Source organism: Protomyctophum parallelum (genome assembly GCF_964188405.1).
Source record: "Protomyctophum parallelum genome assembly, chromosome: 6".
Lineage (NCBI taxonomy): Eukaryota > Metazoa > Chordata > Actinopteri > Myctophiformes > Myctophidae > Protomyctophum > Protomyctophum parallelum.
The window spans coordinates 19,794,381-19,816,374 of record NC_139701.1 but is presented as its reverse complement, the minus strand read 5'-3'; the positions used below and the strand labels follow the sequence as shown (position 1 = coordinate 19,816,374).

The window sequence follows — 21,994 nt, the reverse complement described above, 5'->3', positions numbered from 1 at the left end:
GGCGCTATAACTGGCCGAAAAGTGTTTTTACCTCTAACTGCACGGATCTGTGGATAACCTGGTGGAGACCTGTGCCCGGAAGGGCACTTTTTCTAGTTAATGTATGTTTTGTGTCATAATCTAATTCTATAGTACTACACTACACAACATTTTGCAAATAATTGATGTGGAGAAAAAAGTGCCTCTGAAGTTGAAATATAAAGTATACAAAAATGGACATACGCAAAAAGTAAAAGTACCTTAAAATTGCACTTAATTACAGTACTTGAGTCAATGCATTAGTTACGAGCTTAGTTTCCACCTCTTGACTAGTTGTTACTCGATATGTTTATGTTGTGAAACTGGGGTGTTGATGGTTTCTCCCACAGTAACTAGAATAGGGTGGGGGAGTAACTGAAACAGTGATAGCTTTAACAACACGAACCCTGTGTCCCTATTCTGCGAATGGCATAATAGGCAAGCATTCTGCGAAAACGGGAGGAAATCTGGTTAAAATGGCTGATCTACAAGGTCACAACGTGCTGTCACTTTGTGAGCTTGTAGATCGGCAATTTTTGGTTAGTACTATTAGATTTGACATGACATATTTTGACATGAAAAGAAAGAAGGGATCAAGTACAGACAACTGGGTGTTGACCAACAAATTACAACAAATTGTATAGGGTTGAAGTGGATATGGGTCCCATGGTCTTCAAGTTCCGAGTCTGGCCTAGAGTCATGCATAATGAACGCAATTATTTGAGATATTCGCAAATTATCATCATAATCGTTTCCATGTTGAAAAATGTTCATACATTTTCAAATGTTCCCCCCCCCCAAAAAAATAGCTCATGTATAAGTTTCCAACACGTGTTGAAAGTATATTATTTAATATGCCAGTAATGTCTTTGTATATTGGAAGTCATGATTTGTCATATCTGTGCAATTTGTGATTATGAAGCCTAAAAACCAAACAAAAATTAAAATAAGTGTGGGAAGTATATGGTTTAAGTGGTTAAAACTTGGTGACATCCTGGTAATGAACCAGCCGTTGAGGCTGCTGTGTTGCATGTTGTTTTCTCCAAGTTCTCCCCCATCTTTTCTTTCCGTCTTACTACACTGCACTATTTACTAAAGCAGAAATGCGTGAATAATACGCTTGAAATCCACATTGGGCAAGGCCTTTAATGTTTTGCCCATGTGTGTATGTGACCCAGTGCCATGAGGTCATATGTTAATGCCTAAGTCAAGGTTATGTTATCGTCAGACATGTTAACTGACTGTTCTGACATGGCCATGGGCAGCATATTGTTGCTGTTGGGCAGAAAACGTGTATGTCCATATTTCAACTTTACTTTGTCATATTAGAGCAATGGTTCTCAAACGTATTCATGTCTGAAGGACCCCCAAATTGACACTGTGCAGCCGCAGCCCCCGCATCCGCATTTGAAAAGATATGCCAGGGACCCACAAAAGAGACATTTAGTGATTCCCAACTGTTTTTAATTTCATGGATCCCCAGCATTTGATATGCATTAGACCACAGACCCCAATTTGATACCATTTTGATCTCTGGGACCCCCAATCTACACTGTAATATCATCAGTGTTAATTTAACTCTGAGAGTGTGCAAATGGGTAGCACTTGCCATAGCACTTGCCATAGCCTTCAGAACCTTGCAATGGCTAAAATACCGGTATGTAATTTATATAGCATGTTAGTAGACAGATGCCAGGTTGATTGATCTGACTAGCATCCTAATGATACTACTTTGGATCCTTTGGAAGAGACCACAGATTCTTTATTTCTATTTCCCATTTCGGACATACAAGGTTTCGACCACGACAGCAACAATAAAGTGGTCCTGTCTGTTCTGAACTTTTAAGCAGTTGTCGTGATTAAGGCTAGACAGCTAACATTTTTGTCCTTTTGTTCTCCTCTAGATTCAAGAGGAAAGTAAGACTGCAGTGTAATGACATTGTGGCTTCACATCAATTATGTGACTGGTAAGTGATATCTTTTTTGTATTATCATCCCCAGTCCGCCTACATTCAATCTAGGAAATCTGTATATGATTATCGTCCTGGCTCCACATTTGTGAGGTTACTCAAGGGTCGGGGATTGGCCCACTTAACCATGGTAGCAGTCCCACCTTTCACTGGTGTCTTTAAACATTAGTTCAGTAAAGTCAACCAGGCATGAAATTAGGACCACATGTCGCTCACATCACGGTCTTATTTTGGTATCACTGAAAACTATTGGTGAGGAAACGGTGTCAAGCTCAAATTGGTGCCTTGGTGGTTCCCAAACCTTTTAGCTCGAGACCCAAAAGAGAAATCTGATGTCTGGGACCCAAACTAGTGTAATTAGCCGGTCGATCAGATATTTCACAACTTCTTAAATGTTTTTATTACCGGTATTTATGAAAATGTATGAATTTATTTTTTTTACTTTTTGAAAATATGTTGGGGTAAATTAAATAATAATAATATTATATATATCTATATCTATATCTACCGGTGTATATAAAAATAAACCGGTGGAAAAAAAGAGTGATACTTTCTCATGACCCATAAAAATGGGTCCCGACTCCTGACCCAGTGTCTGTGTGGGAATCACTGAGCTAAATGATGAATGAATGCAAAATAAAGTCCCCCCCCTCCCCCCCTTCCGTTCATCTCAGCCTCTCACATGTAGCTGTCATGTGGCACGTCCACGTCCGAAGCAGACGGAGAAGTCAGCTCATCAAAGGCCCTCTGGTGACCCTCAGCCTTCTGTCCCGGGACCGTCTCCGCGACTCGCCACAGCGTCTCCTGTCGGACCCTGCCTTCATCCCGCACAACCTTCATCATCCTCTCAAAGGACTGGCCGCACTGGAGGTGAGGTGAGGTTATTTGGCTCCGCGTCAGCCTCGTAGATGTGTCCAAATTCACAGATACATTTGTTTTTAATATGCACATATATGAACTTGGATATGGTGTGTATATATATGCAGCATAGGCTATATTCTGCATATATTGGCATAATATGTTAATATGTTTAAATAAAACCATAGCACCTAGCCTTTTCATGTCAAGCACCACAGTTTGGGAACCACTGACTAAACGATTTGATCCTTTGGTGCTGGCGGTAAATTAGTTAATCTAGTCCCTATTTTGGACAATAATAGGTTGTCACAATAATAGGTGAACATTACATTTTGTAAAAAAAATAGCAGTTCTACAAGCTATGAGGTTGTAGAACTGCTCGCGTTGTGAGCTTGTCGATCTGCTTTGTGGTTTGGGGGGGCTAGTATAGACCCCCGGGAGAACACGGCCAAGAAGGTATAATATGGTTTAAGCGGTTAATTACAAAACCACTGTGAGCTGTGTCAGTATTTCTATTTCTTATTTTATTCTTTTATCATTCTTTCCTCAAAGGTTATTTCACAAATGTCTACCTCACGATTAAAATCCCCCTCACCACCACTGCGACCCTGAAGAACAGGATCCAAAATGACCTCTAGCATTGACCGGTGAGTCACTCAAACCTTTTTCTTTCTTTGTTTTTTTTCTGTTTGGCTTTCCCCATTCGCCACCACCTCATCGCAAATCACTCGGCTTTGCGGTTATATTCAAGCTTGTCGCCCTTAAAACTTGGGTGTCCTGGCTCTGAACGGAAGCTATTTTAAGCCATCGGTACTCAGTAGCCATAGTAACAAGAGAAGTTGTCTTGTCTTTTATCACCATTATGCTTATGTAGGCACACCTATTTAGGCAGTGTCTGACGTCTGTGGCTGGTCATTGCTGGTGATGTGTCATTTAATGGGGTGACAGTGGCTCAGTGACTCTCTATTGCTCTGTAAGGTGCTATACAAATACCGTTTTATTATTAATATTATTACTAGTCCTTACCCGTTGTGAGATATTTGCCCCCCCCCCCTTGTGGCCGTGAAGGGTACTGCGCCCGGGTGCGTTTGTAATTGACTAATACATTAATTAATAATCATTAATGTGTCAAATCGAAAAAAGGGCTTCGTTACGCCCTCCATATTCATATGGTCAATGCATGTGTGATAAGTGGGAGTGATTGGTGCAGGCAGTAAGGAGTTACGGCACTGTTTCTGACAGACAGACACACACACAGACATTCGGTTAATTATAGTATGATGATTAGGGATCAAGCACAAAGATTTTGTGAAAATTCCGCCGTTTTAGCACTTTTGGCAGTTCTGAGCTAATATGGTAGAAGGCCGTGAGGATACCTCAGGAACTGAAGCTCAGACTCATTCGTCAAAAGACATCTGACCTTTAGATTTCTCTATGAAAAAATTGTTATGATTTCTCTATCCACTTTTCTGCCTTTTTTTGGCCACGTCACAGAAATTGCATTTGATGGAGTCTGACTCTGGTTACGGGACTATAGCGTTGACAGACAACTCATCACCCTAAACAAATGACGTAATCTCAGTCTACCCACGCCATGTCAATCTAGCAAAAAGGATGATTTCTTTCCCCATGGTTTTTTTTCAGTCATCTCAGAATTTATATGGCTTTTTTCAGTCATCTCAGAATTTATATGGCCGTCTCTATAATTATATAAAGATCACAACGATCATCAAACCCTCTACACTCAAGACACGCTATATATGGCCATGAACCCTGGCCATACCTGTTTTTCATTGTGCATCGTTTGGTCAATGAATAACAGGAGAAATATATGGGAATGTCAATATATGGCCGTATTGTGGTTGCCGCAGTGCAAGTCACACTTGATGATGAACACATGGATCTAACTAACCTCATCAAACCCTGGATAGCCACACATGGTTTGACATACTAGATGTGCATATATGGAGCCGGTCAGCAACTCTACATCTGACCTCACTGACACCAGTTCAGTGAACGCCCTCAGGGCGCTGAACACCCTCAGGGCATCTTACTGGTTATTATTATCGAAAACCCAATTAAATTCCGGCTCCCCCTATGTCCAAGAGTCACTTAACCCCTAACTCTGTTTGTGTTATGCTTTTAGCATTGCTTGTGTAATTGTACTTGCTGAACTGTTTGCAAATTGTTAATTAACTAATTAATCAATGTGTGAATTTGAGTGTGAATGGGTGCATGTAAATGCATATTGTTATAGTGCTTTGGATGAAGGCGCCCCTCTATATAAAGGCACCACCATTTTAACAGGCCGGGCAGGCAGTCCAAGCAAAATTGGGGGCCAGTTTTCTCTGTCTCTAACCAGCTTGGAATACCCAACCTAATCCCCAGATTACCATGCACACCTCCATTTTGAGCATGCAGTGTTTTTGCTCTTTGCAAAACGAGTGCCCTTCTCACGTGAGTGAGGGGCCACCAGGGGGCTTGAGGCCAGGGTGGCCCCACTGTCAGCTTCCCCTGTCCTTCCTGCCGCTGGCATCAGAGCAGCACTGAAGCCTAAAGCAAGCAGCTGGCAGAGAAAAAGGACCATGACCTAATGTTCTGGGAGTTCTCTTGGCTCCGTGAAAGGGGAAGGTGTTGATTTAACGGCCTCGTCAAAAATATACTGAGACAAAGGGCAGCAATGGGCCCCCGGCTGAAATCTTAAAATGTACCCAACATTTCTTCTTCTTCCTCTTCTTTTTGTACATTTGCTTGGTAATTGGTTGTTGACACTAAACTCCTGTTAAAAATAAAAGGGAAGGCATACTTATGACTTTGTAAATGACCCTTGTTTTGAGACTAAGAGGGCAAAATTCAGCAGTACTACATGGGTGCACGCTGGGCACAATATACGCTGTAGAGTGCATTGCTGGAATTTGGCGGAAGTACCGCTCAAGGAAGTGACGTTGACGCTTTACAAATCTGTTTACATTCTCTGTGAATGAGTGTGAGTGTGTGTTCTCTGTGAATGAGTGTGAGTGTGTGTTCTCTGTGAATGAGTGTGAGTGTGTGTTCTCTGTGAATGAGTGTGACTCAGTGTGTGTTCTCTGTGAATGAGTGTGAGTGTGTGTTCTCTGTGAATGAGTGTGAGTGTGTGTTCTCTGTGAATGAGTGTGACTCAGTGTGTGTTCTCTGTGAATGAGTGTGAGTGTGTGTTCTCTGTGAATGAGTGTGTGTTCTCTGTGAATGAGTGTGACTCAGTGTGTGTTCTCTGTGAATGAGTGTGAGTGTGTGTTCTCTGTGAATGAGTGTGAGTATGTGTTCTCTGTGAATGAGTGTGACTCAGTGTGTGTTCTCTGTGAATGAGTGTGAGTGTGTGTTCTCTGTGAATGAGTGTGAGTGTGTGTTCTCTGTGAATGAGTGTGAGTGAGTGTGTGTGAAGTGTTGTGATTGGTCAAAAAACATCGTATCCAGGGGAAATACGTCTGACTGATGTTCCGGCCCGACATTACCGGCTATGCACTCTCTGTCTGCCTTATATTATGACCAGGCTTTTGTCTTCGCAGATGAGTAAGTGTGTTTTAAAATGACGAGATAAGCCTGGGATCGAGGCTAGCATGGGTGGTGTTTAAAATGACGAGATAAGCCTGGGACCGAGGCTAGCATGGGTGGTGTTTAAAATGACGAGATTCCTGATTCGTAGCCGCATTTTGTGCTCTTGTTTGTTTTCTATCCGTGTGTGCGAGCGTGAGCTTCTCTGGTCATGTGAAGGAAACTAATGCCACACCCGTGACACTGAATGCCTCGCAAACGTGATGCCGTGTAGACGCAGAGGAGGACGTCATTAATCGGCTTAGTAGGTAGACAAACACCAAGATCAGGTTCAACTGCAGTCGGTTGGCTGCAGTCCATCGTTGCTTCGGTGCTCTAAAGCCTCGGTTATTCTTAGTTGCGAGAGGGGTTCTCCACCAAAGATTACCGATCTACAAGCTCAGCTATCAGTATAATAAATCTAGTCTATTGCAAACCCATAAGGGTGGAGTCACCAGCCATGCGTGATTCTTTCAAAACGGGAAGGCTTGCAGTCCACACACACCCATTCATCCTCCTGTGGAGAGCAAATATCATTAGTGTTAATGATTAGCTTGTACTACATGTGTCTGTATGTATTGTGTATGTTTGACTGGTGTGTGTGTGTGTGCTGTTTGAACAGTGGACCTTCCATGGTTTGAGCTGTTCATAATAATGCATCATTCAGAGGGGTCTGAGTGTGTTTGTTTGTGTGTGTGTGTCATTGTTCAAAGGAGCCAGCCTCGGGGACACCAGTCCACTTTCTCTCTAGATGGAACAAAATTAGTCACGACTAGCGAGACACTGTAGTGTTTCTTACAGGTTGAGACTTTGCTTTTGGGTGTTGGGGGCACGGATCACAGCTTACATTATCTTGTGCACATAATATTGAGCATCTTTTTTTGGTGCTTGCACCATCTTAGCGCCTTGAGTTTCTGTTAACCACTCCCAGTCCAACAATGTTTTTGTAATGAACCGAACACAATAACTGCTTACGAATTCAAGCTAAGAAAGCTTAGAAATCAATATCACATTTCATAAAAACTTTGCTAGTCTATTCTAATCAGGGGGGCAGTCAGACAGATATTTTGTGAAGCCATAAGGAAATCGGGATTTCCTGAAAATTCATATAATGGCCTGTCATTGGGCTCAAAAAACCCCATAGCTCCATAGAGATCCATGTATTTGGGCCCAACTTCACCTAGACTGTATTACCTTAATAAACATGGTCATGAATACTTTCTGCTTCCAGTCACTAGTTTAAAGTCTCATTTCTAATGTCATAATATTCTTTTGGGAAAATGATGGTTCCATTTATTAAAAAAATGACCATAAAGTCGCGTATGTTCTGAGGGGCGTGGCTACCGTTACAATCTATGAACGGGATCCCCCACCCACTCGAGTCAAAATAAAAACCAACGAAGAAGAAGGGGGGAAGTCCTGCCTCGTTGTCTGGGTCAGCCAATGGCTCAGCTGTGCCCAAACGGATCTAGAAAGATGGTGACTTACAATTCAAGGACTGACGGGGCTTCATTTTACGCCCATATCGGACCCGGAGAACGCTTTGTCCATATTTATTTACAGTCTATGATTCTAATCAACAGTCTGACAATAGCCATGCCAACAGCCTTGACTCCAGTAGATCTAGCCATTGACTAAATAAAGCTCTCAGCAGTGTTATTGTGCAAACATCTTAATTTCTTATATGTGAAACTAATTGCAGACAGATGTACCACATAATCCAATAAGTGCTCACAGACTGTGCTGTTGCAGTGTCTACCAAAAGTAATTCCAGACTGTAGACGCTGTTGCGACTCGTCTGCTCTCAAAGCGCTCATCTCACCGTGATCCTAATCATAATGCTCCCCGTTTACAGTGTCAAAATAAAAACGATACTAGATAATAATGCACAGTTTGCACACCATGTTCTCCACCTTTTTTCCTCCTTCCAATTCTTTTTGGAGTCATATGGATGGAGTAGGTGATCTTCTGTAGAAGATCTATTTGTTTATATTGACAAATAGGCCAGTAGTAGGACAGTTCTTTTTTCCTCTGAAGCCAGTATTTTGTAATGGACTATTTACTGCCTACTCTTAAAGGACAACTCCAGACTAAATAACATATAGACTAATTTTCCTAATTATATTGATCCCAAATGACTTGCCATGGGGTCTATTTAGTAGAAATGCCCCTGTCGTCTAGTTTCCCCAGCAGAACTCAGCAGCCCTCATAGCATAGAGCGGAGCCCATAAGCCTATCGCTTATTTTCAGTTAAAAGTGATTTATTTTCTTCATGAATCTGCTATTAGTTGTCATTGCACACGCATCCATGCCTTGGTTGTCAAAGTCCCATAAAAGACACACTGTGATTGGCCAGTATATTCACTTTGATTGGCAGTTGTGCCGAATGCTCACCCCATGTTGTTTTATGTGACTGCGGCCCAAGAGGCCAATAGCAAGAGGTCCCAACTTTGCTTTACTTCCTGTATCTGCGTGAAGTGGGCGGACAGATTATTAGAGACGGGGAGAATGTTTGAGTCTATTCGAGAATGAACGTGAACACAGTTTATGATCCATTCCTTAACTCCATGGTCACTGAACAAAATACTGGACCTAATCATCAAAGGCACACAATATTTCCAAGATAATCATACTTCTTTTAGCGAGACAAATCAGGAGAAAATCTACTTTGTTATCGACCTTTCTTAATCCCAGCAACAAACTCGCGAGATTTGAGAGGAGTCCGGAAGAGTCTCTGTCTATGCCTTTCCATGCCTACTTAGGACATGGGTTCTCAAAGTTTTTGGCTGGGGACCCCCAGAAATGCTTTGGCCATGTCTAGCGACCCCCGCCCCGCCCCCCTCCCCACCACCAATACAAACTGACTCCACCAGGGCAGGTCAGGTTGTGGCGCTATAATAGGCCAATGTGAAATGTGTGCCATTTCTTCTTACGCCCTGGATGGTAATTGGATGATTTGAGGCATTTTGTTCCAAAAATCCACTTGTTGGGTGCGCTATAACAGGCAGATGTGAAAAGGGTGGGATATATTCCTCAGCCTAGTAGGAAAGTCTGTGAAAGATTGCACGTAATTTGCACGCTGCGTTCATGATTTGACACTTTTTGTTCAAAATGGGCCAATCCTGCCAACTTTGAAAGCCAATGTTAGCCAGTTAGGATCAAATATGAAATATTGGACAGATCCGTCTTGAGCACATAACTATAGAGATAGTGTGTTACGATTTGCGGGATATTTGGACAGAATCTGGAGGAGTAATATAAAAAAAATCTTAAAAAAGTCTGCCTACTATGGAAAATTTGGGGCAGAGGTTCAGCATTGGCATCCAGGGAGTGTGTGCAAAATTTGGCATCGACCGGGTTAACACAATGGATGCTGCCAGCATCTTTCAAAATATAAGTGATAGAGTGCCAGCAGATATGGCAGATTTTACTCTGAAAGGTCCCCCCTTCCGTTCCCCACCAAAAGCAGGAGGCATAATGTTCCATTCTTACCTCGCACTGGTCACGCTAAAGTCTCTCTAGAAGTGTTAATATTCCAAACGAGAGGCATGCTGAAGTCAGAAATGAAGACCGAACATTGCCCATCTGGTCAAAACCATGGAGAGTTTGCCCTGTTAGGGCTAATAACTTTAAAAGTCCTGCCTACCCATCCCATATGTTTTACATAAAATATCAAAACTATTAATGCCACATATTTTGGTTATCTTAGTTAATTGCCTTAGTGAATTGGCAATCCTGCAATGCTGGCAATGTAAGTACTGTAGTTTAGCCTCTTTGATTTGGAAATGTTTGACCACCTCTAGCCAAACTTTTAATGAAAGACTGACTCTTGACCCTTCCATTTGGCCTCGGGTGACCCCAATATACAAGAGGTCTCAACTGTGCTGACAAATAATAATCCCTTGAAGACAGAAGGTACATGACCCCCATCTTCTGCGACAACTGTAGGGTCGGGAATTTCACCCTTGGTCTTTCTTTATCCCACATGAATCTTGAAATATGTTTTCTCTGAATTGTTTTAGAGGTATTTCTGCTGGTAGTAATAGGAAAAGATGTAGTAATCTGATTAGGATGATCATTTTGACGGATCTTATTCTGCCGCCAAAGGGGGAGCAGGCCCCACCTACTTTGAAGATGGTGTCTCTCTATTTTGGGCATGTCCATAGGCGAACATTTTCAAAATGTTTTAAATATTTCCAAGAATAGTAGATCATACTGTCATACGAGTACAAAATAGGTAAATCATTTATGTGGGGACAGTGGTCAATATTCTTAAAAATATATGTTTCAATATTCATCTGTTTTTCACGAAGAAATTGCCAAATTATCATGAGTCTTCAGAATAATTCCTATTGGAAATTGCGTTGTGAAAATGATGCAGAGCTCTACGTAAACGCAGACTCTTGGAGGCATGCAAATATAGTGTGTGTGACATGCCAGTAGTCCAAAGTGCCTTATGTTGGCATAGTCTCAGTATAGCATGCTTAGACTTGTTTAGTGGGAGAGTGCTTGAATGGAAGGAAACGAAAGCCTGTGGGCCGCCAGAACTTGACCTGACTCCGGGTGGCTAATGAAAGCAGCAGCAGTAATGACTAACTGACTAAACATCTCTGCTGTTCCACGGCCATCGCAAGCAGCTGAACAATGCGGGGCCGACGTCACGTCACTGCTGCTTCCCTGCAGGCCACACGGATCACACACGCTGCCATATGCACTCAGGCTGGGGATGACACTGGCACGCATGGAGTGCTGGCTTATCTCTCATATCCGCTCTTGAGTAAAGCAGTATCTTACTATCTTAGTCTTTTCAGTGATATGAGATAGAAGAGTAGAGAGACTGTGCATGCGATATGAGAGAAGACAGACGGTGTGCACGGTACACAGAATCTGGAGGATACATACAATCTGAGCTACATTTTTGAGTGGTGCAACCACTCCAAGGAACAGCAATGTCTGTCCCTCCCTATGTCCATATCTCCATCCCTATGTCCGTCCCTATGTTTAGGGTACCCTGCCCACTGTACCAACTAAGACATCACATTTCCCACAGATTACACCCAAGGAAAGTTTGAAGACATGACAAAATAATGACTAAGAAAACTCCCAGATTAAGTACAACAATCTGCAAACACAAGCTATTATGAGCTGTTGTGACAGGAGAATGATGTCCAGTGGAATATAACAATCAAAAAATGGGACAGTCATAATGTGTAATCATGTTACTTATTACTTATATATATATATATATATATTTTTTTTTTAATACTGTTTTTATTAGGCATTTTTTGTATGACAACATCAGAATATTCTCGACAATGATGAGTAGTTCTGTTAAATAAAATGAAAAAAATAACAGGCAATGTAAATGTTCCACATACAATACATAATAAAAAAGACATATAAATGTGATAAACAAGAAAAACAAAAAACAGTTAAACAATGTGAACATTGTCATGGTGTTCACAGTGTGAACAGACAAACAAAACAGACAACAGGACAGACACTCTTGCTCTCAAACTTTCCCAACATGTTGTTGTAAATTAAGTGAATTACAGACATTCTTTTTTTAAATAAGAAAAAATAAAATAAAGAAAAAAACACTCTGTTCCTTTTTTTTTTTTTTTTTTTTTTTTTTTTTCTATTGTGTAGGAGGGGTTAGCGTGCAGTGAGGTGCACCTATTGAAATATTCAATGAAGGGTTGCCATGTCTGGTAGAATCTATCTTCACTCCCTCTCAATTCAAACTTAATCTTTTCCAATTGTAAGTAGTACATAACATCTCTCATAAGTGAAGTGTGAGTCGGAACCTGTGCTTTTTTCCAATTCAACAGTATCAGTCTGCGAGCCAGTAGAGTCACATATTTTACCATGTTATATTGGAAAGATAGTTTGACCCTGGGCCCCCTGACTCCCATAACTGCTGTCAGTGGATCCGGGTCAAAAGGTCTTCCAACAATGTCTGACAGTGATTTAAATATACTTTGCCAATATGATGTTAGTTTAGTGCAATGCCAGAACATATGAGCTAGAGTGGCCGGCGACTGGCCACATCTGTCGCAGGCTGGATTCACATTTGGATACATTCTGTTGAGTTTTTCCTTTGACAAATGTAACCTGTGTAATATTTTAAACTGTATAAGACCGTGCCTGGCACATACTGAAGAACTTTTGAGATGTAGACCATTGCTCGTCAGTGATAGGTATTCCTAAGTCGTTTTCCCAAGCAGTTTTTAAATACTCCAAGGAGGCATTATTATCTAAACATGAGAGAGAATTATAAATAATAGAAACACCTCCTTTGAGCAATGGGTCAGGTAGAAATATAGATTCCATTGATGAGTTGGGAGGTATGTTTGGATACTTATTTTAGTTAGCGTGCGTGCGTGCGTGTGTTTGTTTTACATTGTAAAGCGATTGCGTGCGTGCGTGTGTGTGTTTGTTTTACATTGTAAAGCGATTTGATGGGTCGGACAGACTAGGAAGGTGCTATGTAAATGCAGTTTGCATTTGTACTGATCAAACTTAAACCTCAACAATGTGCAATGTGAGAAACTCTTGGTGTAGGCGACGTACATAGATGCTGACACTTATCAAGATCTACAGATACTGTAGATAAAATCACACCACATGAACTCCTAACAGGCCTATATTTGTCTCCACAGCCTTATTCCTGCTTTTCCATAACCTTATTCTTGGGGTATTTAGTATTTAGCCTGCAGCGTAGCTCCAGTCCTGAATTAAAGTGTTAGAGCCCCGGTCACGGTGCTGCTGGGAGAATCCAGTCCAACCTGTGTTGTGTTTGCTCTGCAGGGATGACAGCAGTATCTTTGATGGGTTAATGGAAGAAGATGAAAAGGACAAAGCAAAGCGGTGAGTTGCTAGCAAAGATGTTTATCCAGCTGCACTGTAGCCTGGATTAAACCAGCAAGCCGCAATCTGTGACTTTCACAGATTTTACACCATGTAGCCTAATAATTTTCTCGCCTCCTTATAATTAATAATCAAACTATTGCAGTGGTTTTCAATCTCCATCTGAAAATTATTTGTGCCGGGTGCTCCCAGAAGAGAAGATTTGTGTTGAAAATGTTTGCGTGTGTGTGTGCGTGCCACTGTGTGGGCAGGGTTATTTATTTATTTTTAGACTAGACCTGTGCCCGTTGGGCACCGGCCTACTTGGGAACGATGCAAGTTGGCAACAACGAAAATGGGGAATGTAATGGCCCACCCTATTATGCAATACCCATTATCATAGCACCCGTTTTAACAGTCTGTCAGTCTGTGTCCCTTTTGTGTTCATTGTGGAGATCTCTGTATCTGTCTGTGTGCCTGTATCCCTTTTATGCTCACATGGAGATATCTATATGTCCTTGTCGTGAATATATGGAGATCCCTGATGTTATCAGTATATGGGCATGTGTGTGTGGGCCTGCCCATAGATGATATGAGCATCGGCAGTTGTGGAAAGTCCTTGTGCATTGGTAAACGTCTGTTTGTGGAGAATGTCTGAAGAGTGCTGACTAACTAATCAAATGGCAGGTGTGGAGAATTTGCCAAATCAAGCTAACCACTGGTTTACACCCTTGTTGTCGCCCTGACAGTGTGTCCCGTAACAAGTCTGAGAAGAAACGCAGAGATCAGTTCAATGTCCTCATCAAAGAGCTGGGGACCATGTTGCCGGGCAACACCCGGAAGATGGACAAGTCCACTATCTTGCAGAACAGCATTGACTTCCTACGCAAACATAAAGGTAAAGACATTATAGCTGTAATCCCAGGGGTTGTGGACCCATTTTTGAGGGGCGCTAGGCCCTCCTATCTCCAGTTTTGAGTGTTTGTGCAAACACAAACATTGAATGCCATTGACAGACAATGAATGGCCAGTTTTGAGTGTTTGTGCAAACACAAACATTGAAGGCAACCCAAACATTGAAGGCAAAAGTGAGGACGCAAATTGTGATTGGCCGGACTGAGATGATGATAAGAGCGCCCCTCACTTCATACGGGTGTGATTTTTATAAATATCACTTTGTTTTCTAAAGTTTGCTACAACGACCTTTAATGCGTGTCACTCCCCATCTCTTTCCCCCCCATTTCCTGTCAACTTACTGTACACTATCCAAAAAAGCCCCAAAAATATCTAATAATAATTTAAAAATGCTGAATTTCAGAAAAAAATACATGCATTAAAAGAAATCTGACCAGTCTGAAGCAAGTGGTGCAACAGCACCCCCTATTGATACTCTAAACAGACAGTCACAGGGACAAAGCTGTTCCTTGGAGAGGTTGCACCACTCAAAAACGTTTAAGAAATAGTGACTTGTGTTGTGAGCTCTGCTATTTTCACTTTTAAATGGGGCGTAACTTCGTAAGTATAAAATGTATATTTTGGGTCCTGATATACTTGCAAAAAAATGACTTTCACCCACTTTTTTACTTTAAAAATAAAGCTGATTCTGAAACCTCAAATCGCCATATTAAAACTTATTTTTAAAACTCATACTACAGCGTCACACACAAGTGCCACGTTTTTGAGCTTGTAGATCTGCTACTTTTGAATTTGAATCCTGAAAAGTAACAGTGTTGCACATCCAGTGTGAGGTTTCCACCTGAACAGAGACAAAGCACCCAGACCTGAGCCGTTTTGTCCCTTCTCTCCATCAGAAAGTTCCGCCCAGACAGAGTCGAGCGAGATCCGACAAGACTGGAAGCCATCATTTCTTAGTAATGAAGAGTTCACTCAGCTGATGTTAGAGGTAGGCCTGAGACACAAATATTACATAATCTCCTGATCGCAGGTAGTTGTTGAAATATTTTTTTTGTCTAATCGTCTGAATCGTTTTCCATTCATGTGAATAAATGAATCTGTTGGATTTTTTTTTAAACATAAAATAATGGAAGTAGCAGATCTACAAGTTCACAACGTGTGGCATTGCGACTGTGAACTTGTAGATCGGCTATTTACACTTAAAAAAAAAACATTTTGGCCCCACCTTATTTATTTTGATTAGTGGTATCGGTCATTGTCAGTATTTTCTTTTTTTCAGTGTTTTTCAATGCCAAAAACACAATTAAATCGCAATTATTTGTGTGACAATTAATCATCAACTGAAATGTCATCATGGTGAAAATCCTATAACACGAATCAGGGCAGAGCGTTAACCCATGACGTAAATCACCGTCAAGTTCAAGTGCACGGTCATGTGCCCGAGTTATTAGTGCTATGAAAATTAGTGCTATGAAAACTGATCCATCGTCAGCAAGCCTAGAGGCGCTTGCTGACGATGGGCACATTTTATTAATGGATTAAATAGGCCCGGGTGTTTAACTGTTTGTTTTGTTTGTACCAGGCATTAGATGGTTTCTTTCTGATTAATAACAGTATGTTTTGTTTGTACCAGGCATTAAATGGTTTCTTTCTGATTAATAACAGTATGTTTTGTTTGTACCAGGCATTAGATGGTTTCTTTCTGATTAATAACAGTATGTTTTGTTTGTACCAGGCATTAGATGGTTTCTTTTTGATTAATAACAGTATGTTTTGTTTGTACCAGGCATTAGATGGTTTCTTTCTGATTAATAACAGTATGTTTTGTTTGTACCAGGCATTAGATGGTTTCTTTCTGAATAATAACAGTATGTTCTGTTTGTACCAGGCATTAGATGGTTTCTTTCTGGCAATCATGACCGATGGGAATATCATCTACGTCTCAGAGAGCGTTACGTCTCTGCTAGAACATTTACCTGTGAGTGGTACAGCCCTTCTCTGAACCTCAAATACTAGAACATTTACCTGTGAGTGGTACAGCCCTTCTCTGAACCTCAAATACTGACTGGAGCTGTCAAATGAATGAGATTGTATTGAACGATTGGACCCAACATACTGGTGTTTGATGTTGATGTTGCAGTGTTTTATGGAGGTACAAACAGCACCAGTGGTGGGTTGACTCACCCTGCAGGGTTTGATGTGTGTAATTGTGCGTTTCAGTCTGACCTGGTGGATCAGAACCTGCTGAACTTTCTGCCCATTGGGGAGCATTCAGATGTCTACAAGGCCCTGTCCTCTCACATAATGGACGTAGAGACTGTGACACCTGAATATCTGAAAAGTAAGTAACCACACACACATCTCCACTGGGGCTTCATTTCGGCCCGTCATTTCGACGGGATGCATTTGCGTTATACACGTTTGATGTAAGCTTTCATAGATGCGATAAATTGTACTTTTTATATATAAAACAGGGATTTATGTGTTCTTTCCAGCAAAGAATCAGTTAGAATTCTGTTGCCACATGCTCCGAGGGACGATAGACTCCAAAGAGCCCCCTGTGTACGAATATGTGAAGTTCATTGGGAACTTCAAGTCCCTGGACAATGGTGAGTTGAAATAAGCAAGCATCTGACACTATTAGTTTAGTTTTTCCTTTTCTGTAAATCTATTTAAAAAAAATACACTTTTAGAATTTATTTTCCAAGAATAAGAACATTTTCAAGAGAAATAAACTGGAAAAGCTCATAAAAGAAATGTGTATTTTGGATCTTGAACTGGAAAAGCTTCATAAAGACTATTTGTTTTCTGCCACCCCTCCTGTAGTGCCTAACTGTACCCGAAACGGTTTTGAAGGAGTGATCCAACGATCGCTTCACCCGGCCTTTGAGGACAGAGTCTGTTTTATAGCCACCGTGAGGCTAGCCAAACCACAGTTTATCAAGGTAACTCAGATTAAACACATAAACCCTAGCATCCCTTCTGGGCATGTAGTAATTGGTAAATGTTCCGATCTACAAGCTTGCATTGCAATGGGAGGCATTGTGAGGTTGTGGATTGTCTAGTTTCGCCAAACAGTTTTGGTGCAGAGGGAAATACGTTTGTTAACACATTTACCATTATGATAATGGATATAAAACAAAACAATGCTAGATGATTTCATATATGTTTTTATTTAAATTTTTAGACTCCTACTGTAATTTATTTGCTATACTGCAGTTCTCAAACTGAGATCTGGGGACCCCCAGGGGTCCTTGAGAAGTTAGTCTGTGGTCTTGCATATAAAACTTTAAAAGGTTAAGAATCACTGATACTGTATCCCCGTCCTTTACTGTCCCATCCTCCCCATCTTCCACAGGAGATGTGCACTGTAGAAGAACCCAATGAGGAATTCACCTCCAGACATAGTTTAGAATGGAAGTTTCTCTTCTTGGACCACAGGTATTCATTATTTTTCCAGTGTCTTCCGGAAACTAAATGTTTTAGGCCCCTTCACTGCGCAACTAGCCTGCCTTTTTTTTAAACCCATAGACCAGGGGTTCTCAAATCTCAACCTGTGGGTCGCGACCCCTCGGGGGTCCCGAAATGTTTTTGGGAGGTCCCCAAATTATATAAAAAAATAATAATCAGACCTGTCTGTACTGTACTGTACTGTACTGTACTGTACTGTACTGTACTGTACTGTACTGTACTGTACTGTACTGTACTGTACTGTACTGTACTGTACTGTACTGTACTGTACAAGCCCTCCCTGGCCTGTGTGTGTCTGTGTGTTAGGCTGTGCAACAGTGACACTTGGTGGTGAACAAACGCTATAATGCTATTTCCATGCTCGGACACAGTACAGACCCAGCCACACACATATTTTCGTGCTCAGACACAGGGACAGACCCAGCCACATACATAGCTCTATTATTAAGGTTATTGTAGCAGTCAATTTCTATTGGTGGTGGGGCGGGGGGCGGGGGTCGCGAGACATGGCCAAAGCATTTTCGGGGGTCCCCAGCCAAAAACGTGGAGACCCCCTGCCATAGACTACCTACATTTATGCTTGAAGCTGAGAGTGCCAGGACCTGCGCCATGGCACTAAGCACTCGAAATTGTGATCAGAATCAATTGCTGGCATTATGAAGTGACCATAAACCTAATAACTCAACGAAGTAGTTCTAGTGTTATGTTGCCCCTTAATGATGGTGAGCATTGCTCACAGAATGCTTCTATTGATAGCATCTTGTTGTGTTCAGCTCCGTGGTCTCTGTTTAGTCGATCTCTGTTTGCTTCCCTGGGGAAAACTGCTGTCGCTGCCTCGGGGAGGCAATTCTAGAGCACTGAGTTTTTCTTTTCCCTCTACTGTGGAAACTCCATTATAATTAGATTCTTAAATGATTGCATGTGACATGGATTGACACGGTGGATTAATCTGTGCCCTTTTAAACAACGCTCTGGAGAAGAAGTTTCCACCAACTCGTTCCAATGACGTTTTATTTTCTCCAATCATTTGTTTATGTCTACTAGAGCCCCGCCCATCATAGGCTACTTGCCATTTGAGGTGCTGGGCACATCCGGGTACGACTACTACCATGTCGACGACCTGGAGACACTGGCCAAATGCCATGAACACTGTGAGTGACTTTATCTTACTTACTATTTTATATTATTAATCAAATTGTGACAGTATATACAGCAAATATACGAAAAAGAAACAAAAAAGCCAGCTACCTCACTGCATCAGGTTTGGACCTGTGCTACAGTAAATTAGCTTTGGATATTACAGCAAGCTGGTCGGCATCAAGAGGTGCTGGTGAAGGGATTGACTTAACTGATTTAATGTAATCCGAATCCTAATGAAATCAATCAATCAACTGAGGATTACAGCTGGTGTGGCTTGTCCTGTGCGCTCATCTCCCCCTCGCTGTGTCCCATAGTGATGCAGTACGGCAAGGGGAAGTCCTGCTACTACAGATTCCTCACCAAAGGGCAGCAGTGGATCTGGCTCCAGACGCACTATTACATCACCTACCACCAGTGGAACTCCAGACCGGAGTTCATTGTCTGCACGCACACCGTCGTCAGGTACTGAACTGCCTTCAGTATTCTCTGCTGATTCCAGCACATATTGCGCTGCTCGGTCAATGTACCTTTCACGTCAACCATGTTGATGCTGACGGAACAGTTATTTATTATTCTCTGCCTATGGGGAGGCAACTTGAACAATGCAGAGTCTGCAGAAGCAGCCTTCACACCACTCGTGCCAATCTCTCAAGAACAGATTCTGAGCGGCGCACAAATAGTAGAGGGTGCTGTTTTTCCTTTTTTTGCCGGTGGGTTCCCAGATGTGGCGCAGGCGCCTTGCTCTGGCGCCAACATGTTTACGTTGCGTCTTTAATGCCATGTTCAATGTTGAGTCTACCTGGTTAAATGTCTTCACCGAATTCTCCATCAATTACTACCACGGCGCTTGGTCAAAACGACTCGTCAGGTTGAGAATGTGTTGCTGATTATCGTTTGTAGTTAGAAATGGCAGAAACCCATATGGGTCACATGAGAAAACCTAACCAAAGGTTGCATCTTTTTTTCCTGTCTTTGCTGTGCAGTTATTCCGAGGTGAGGACCGAGCAACGCAGGGAGCTTGGGATCGAAGAGTCGCTGCCAGAAATGACGGTGGACAAGGTGAGATGTTTGCCAAATGTGGACAAAATGATGCAGTAGCGCAGCGGTTAAGCCATAAGACGAGCACTAGTGGTTTCCCTGTATTGACTGCTGCTTCTCTCTCTCCCTTGACAGCAGTCGCAGGACTCTGAATCAGAGTCCCAGCTCAACAACTCCAGCCTGAAGGAGGCACTGGAGCGTTTTGACCACAGCCCTACGCCGTCAGAGTCCTCCCGAAGCTCCCACACCGCCAAGTCCACCCACACCGCCTTGTCCGATCCAGCCTGTGAGAGACCACCACAAACACAGCTCCACATAAGCTTTAACCCCCTCCCAGCACTTAACCACTTAGTTCCCTAGCATACCTATTCTGGGGCAAACATTCTATGAAAGTATCTTACAAAATTGGACCCCGGTCAACTAAGTATATAGGATTTAAGTTAAGTTGCTATTTATAATTATCAGACACTAGATGTTGCATTCCACTCCTCATCGCAACTTAGGATGTTGTATGTTGGTGGACTGCTCCAAGCTAAATCTGGCATGTTTACATGAGATCATGTTCAGTTGATTGTAAACACATAAAGAAAGGCAGAACTCTGCTGGGGGGAAAAGTAGACTTAGATAGCATTTGATACAGACTTATAGCATGTTATGTAGACAGCGCTATAATCGCATTGTATGTAGTCATAGCACGTCATAGTAAATATGTATAGCATAGTATAGTATATATGTATAGTTTCATTATATAGATATTCCACTGTTACGTTCTTAGCTTACGCATGTTTCATGATAAATGCTTTTTATGTGACGTATTCCCATGCTTTTTTGTTCTTGCTTAATGTAAATCGCTCTGGATTAAGATCGTCTGCTAAATGCCTAAATTGTAAAAGTACCTTCCCCAACAAAAACAATAGCAACTAATCACAGTTTGTTTCTGGCTCCCGTGCAGCGCCGCAGACTAAACTCCAGGGTGACAGGAGCACACTGGGGCGGCAGTCTGTCTCTGCCATAGAGATGACGTCACAGAGAAGGTCGTCCATCAGTAGTCAGGTCAGTCGGGATAGACTGGTTTAAGCCTGTCTTTAATGTCTGTCTTAATTGTGCAGCAGGCTCTGAAGTGTGTGTTTGCGGAGAATAGACCGAGTCATCATTGACCTGGCTGCATTGTTTGGTTTTCCATATTTTTACTCCTCAGCATTCTATGAGCTCTCAGACTACAGGGAAGACCATGGTGTCACAGCAACAGCAACAGCAGCAACAACAGCAGCAACAACAGCAACAGCAGGCACAGCAACAGCAGGCACAGCAACAACAGGCACAGCAACAACAGGCACAGCAACAGCAGGCACAGCAACAGCAGGCACAGCAACAGCAGGCACAGCAACAGCAGCAACAACAGCAGCAGCAACAACAGCAGCAGCAACAACAGCAGCAGCAGCAACAACAGCAGCAGCAGCAACAACAGCAGCAACAGCAGCAGCAGCAACAGCAGCAGCAGCAGCAGCAACAGCAGCAGCAACAACAGCCACAGCAACAGCCGCAACAACAGCAGCAACATCAACAGCCACAGCAACAGCCGCAACAACAGCAGCAACATCAACAGCCACAGCAACAGCAGCAACATCAACAGCCGCAACATCAACAGCCGCAACAACAGCAGCAACATCAACAGCCACAGCAACAGCCGCAACAACAGCAGCAACATCAACAGCCGCAACAACAGCAGCAACATCAACAGCCGCAACAACAGCAGCATCAACAACAGCAGCATCAACAACAGCAGCAGCGACCACAACAGAACCAGCCCAGTGGCCAGGTAAGACATTGAGCTCCTTCACTCCAGACTTTACATTGTAGAAGCTGTAGACTAGAGAAAGCTAATCTAAGGTCACATTCCCACCTAATACTTCGGTAGACTTGATGCGTAGAAATTGGGATTCTTGCATATTTAATTTGGTGCGGTTTGCCTTCACACTGTCATCCGCAGCAATTGGAAACGCAGCAGGGGGGACCTTTATCAATGTGTTCCATTCATAAACTAGCCTACACAGTGAAATCTATGGTGATAAATTTATTCTCATAAACGTGCATGTGTCGTGCCGTCTGGGACTTTCGATCAGGGCTTCAGTCTCCTCATTCGACCACGTCTATCCACGGTAACG

General features: G+C 42.3%; 1 protein-coding gene across 8 annotated transcripts in view; it reads left to right on the top strand.

Moving 5' to 3' along the window:
* The window catches only part of clocka (clock circadian regulator a), a 54,823-nt gene that overhangs the window by 21,501 nt on the left and 11,328 nt on the right, over positions 1-21,994 (top strand). For 5 of the 8 annotated variants that reach the window (XM_083767968.1, XM_083767971.1, XM_083767970.1 and 2 more), the window contains exons 3-19: positions 1,923-1,985; positions 2,663-2,858; positions 3,399-3,493; positions 13,227-13,286; positions 14,015-14,163; positions 15,077-15,168; positions 16,069-16,158; positions 16,401-16,521; positions 16,676-16,789; positions 17,007-17,125; positions 17,539-17,621; positions 18,696-18,802; positions 19,106-19,253; positions 19,775-19,850; positions 19,965-20,115; positions 20,782-20,882; positions 21,028-21,648. In XM_083767968.1, coding sequence (XP_083624094.1) covers positions 3,474-3,493; positions 13,227-13,286; positions 14,015-14,163; positions 15,077-15,168; positions 16,069-16,158; positions 16,401-16,521; positions 16,676-16,789; positions 17,007-17,125; positions 17,539-17,621; positions 18,696-18,802; positions 19,106-19,253; positions 19,775-19,850; positions 19,965-20,115; positions 20,782-20,882; positions 21,028-21,648 — 2,052 coding nt within the window. In that variant the 5' untranslated portion in view covers positions 1,923-1,985; positions 2,663-2,858; positions 3,399-3,473. Of the gene's footprint in view, positions 1-1,922; positions 1,986-2,662; positions 2,864-3,398; positions 3,494-13,226; positions 13,287-14,014; positions 14,164-15,076; positions 15,169-16,068; positions 16,159-16,400; positions 16,522-16,675; positions 16,790-17,006; positions 17,126-17,538; positions 17,622-18,695; positions 18,803-19,105; positions 19,254-19,774; positions 19,851-19,964; positions 20,116-20,781; positions 20,883-21,027; positions 21,649-21,994 lie in introns of all 8 variants that reach the window. The other 3 variants (XM_083767969.1, XM_083767972.1, XM_083767973.1) reach the window with 3 other exon arrangements.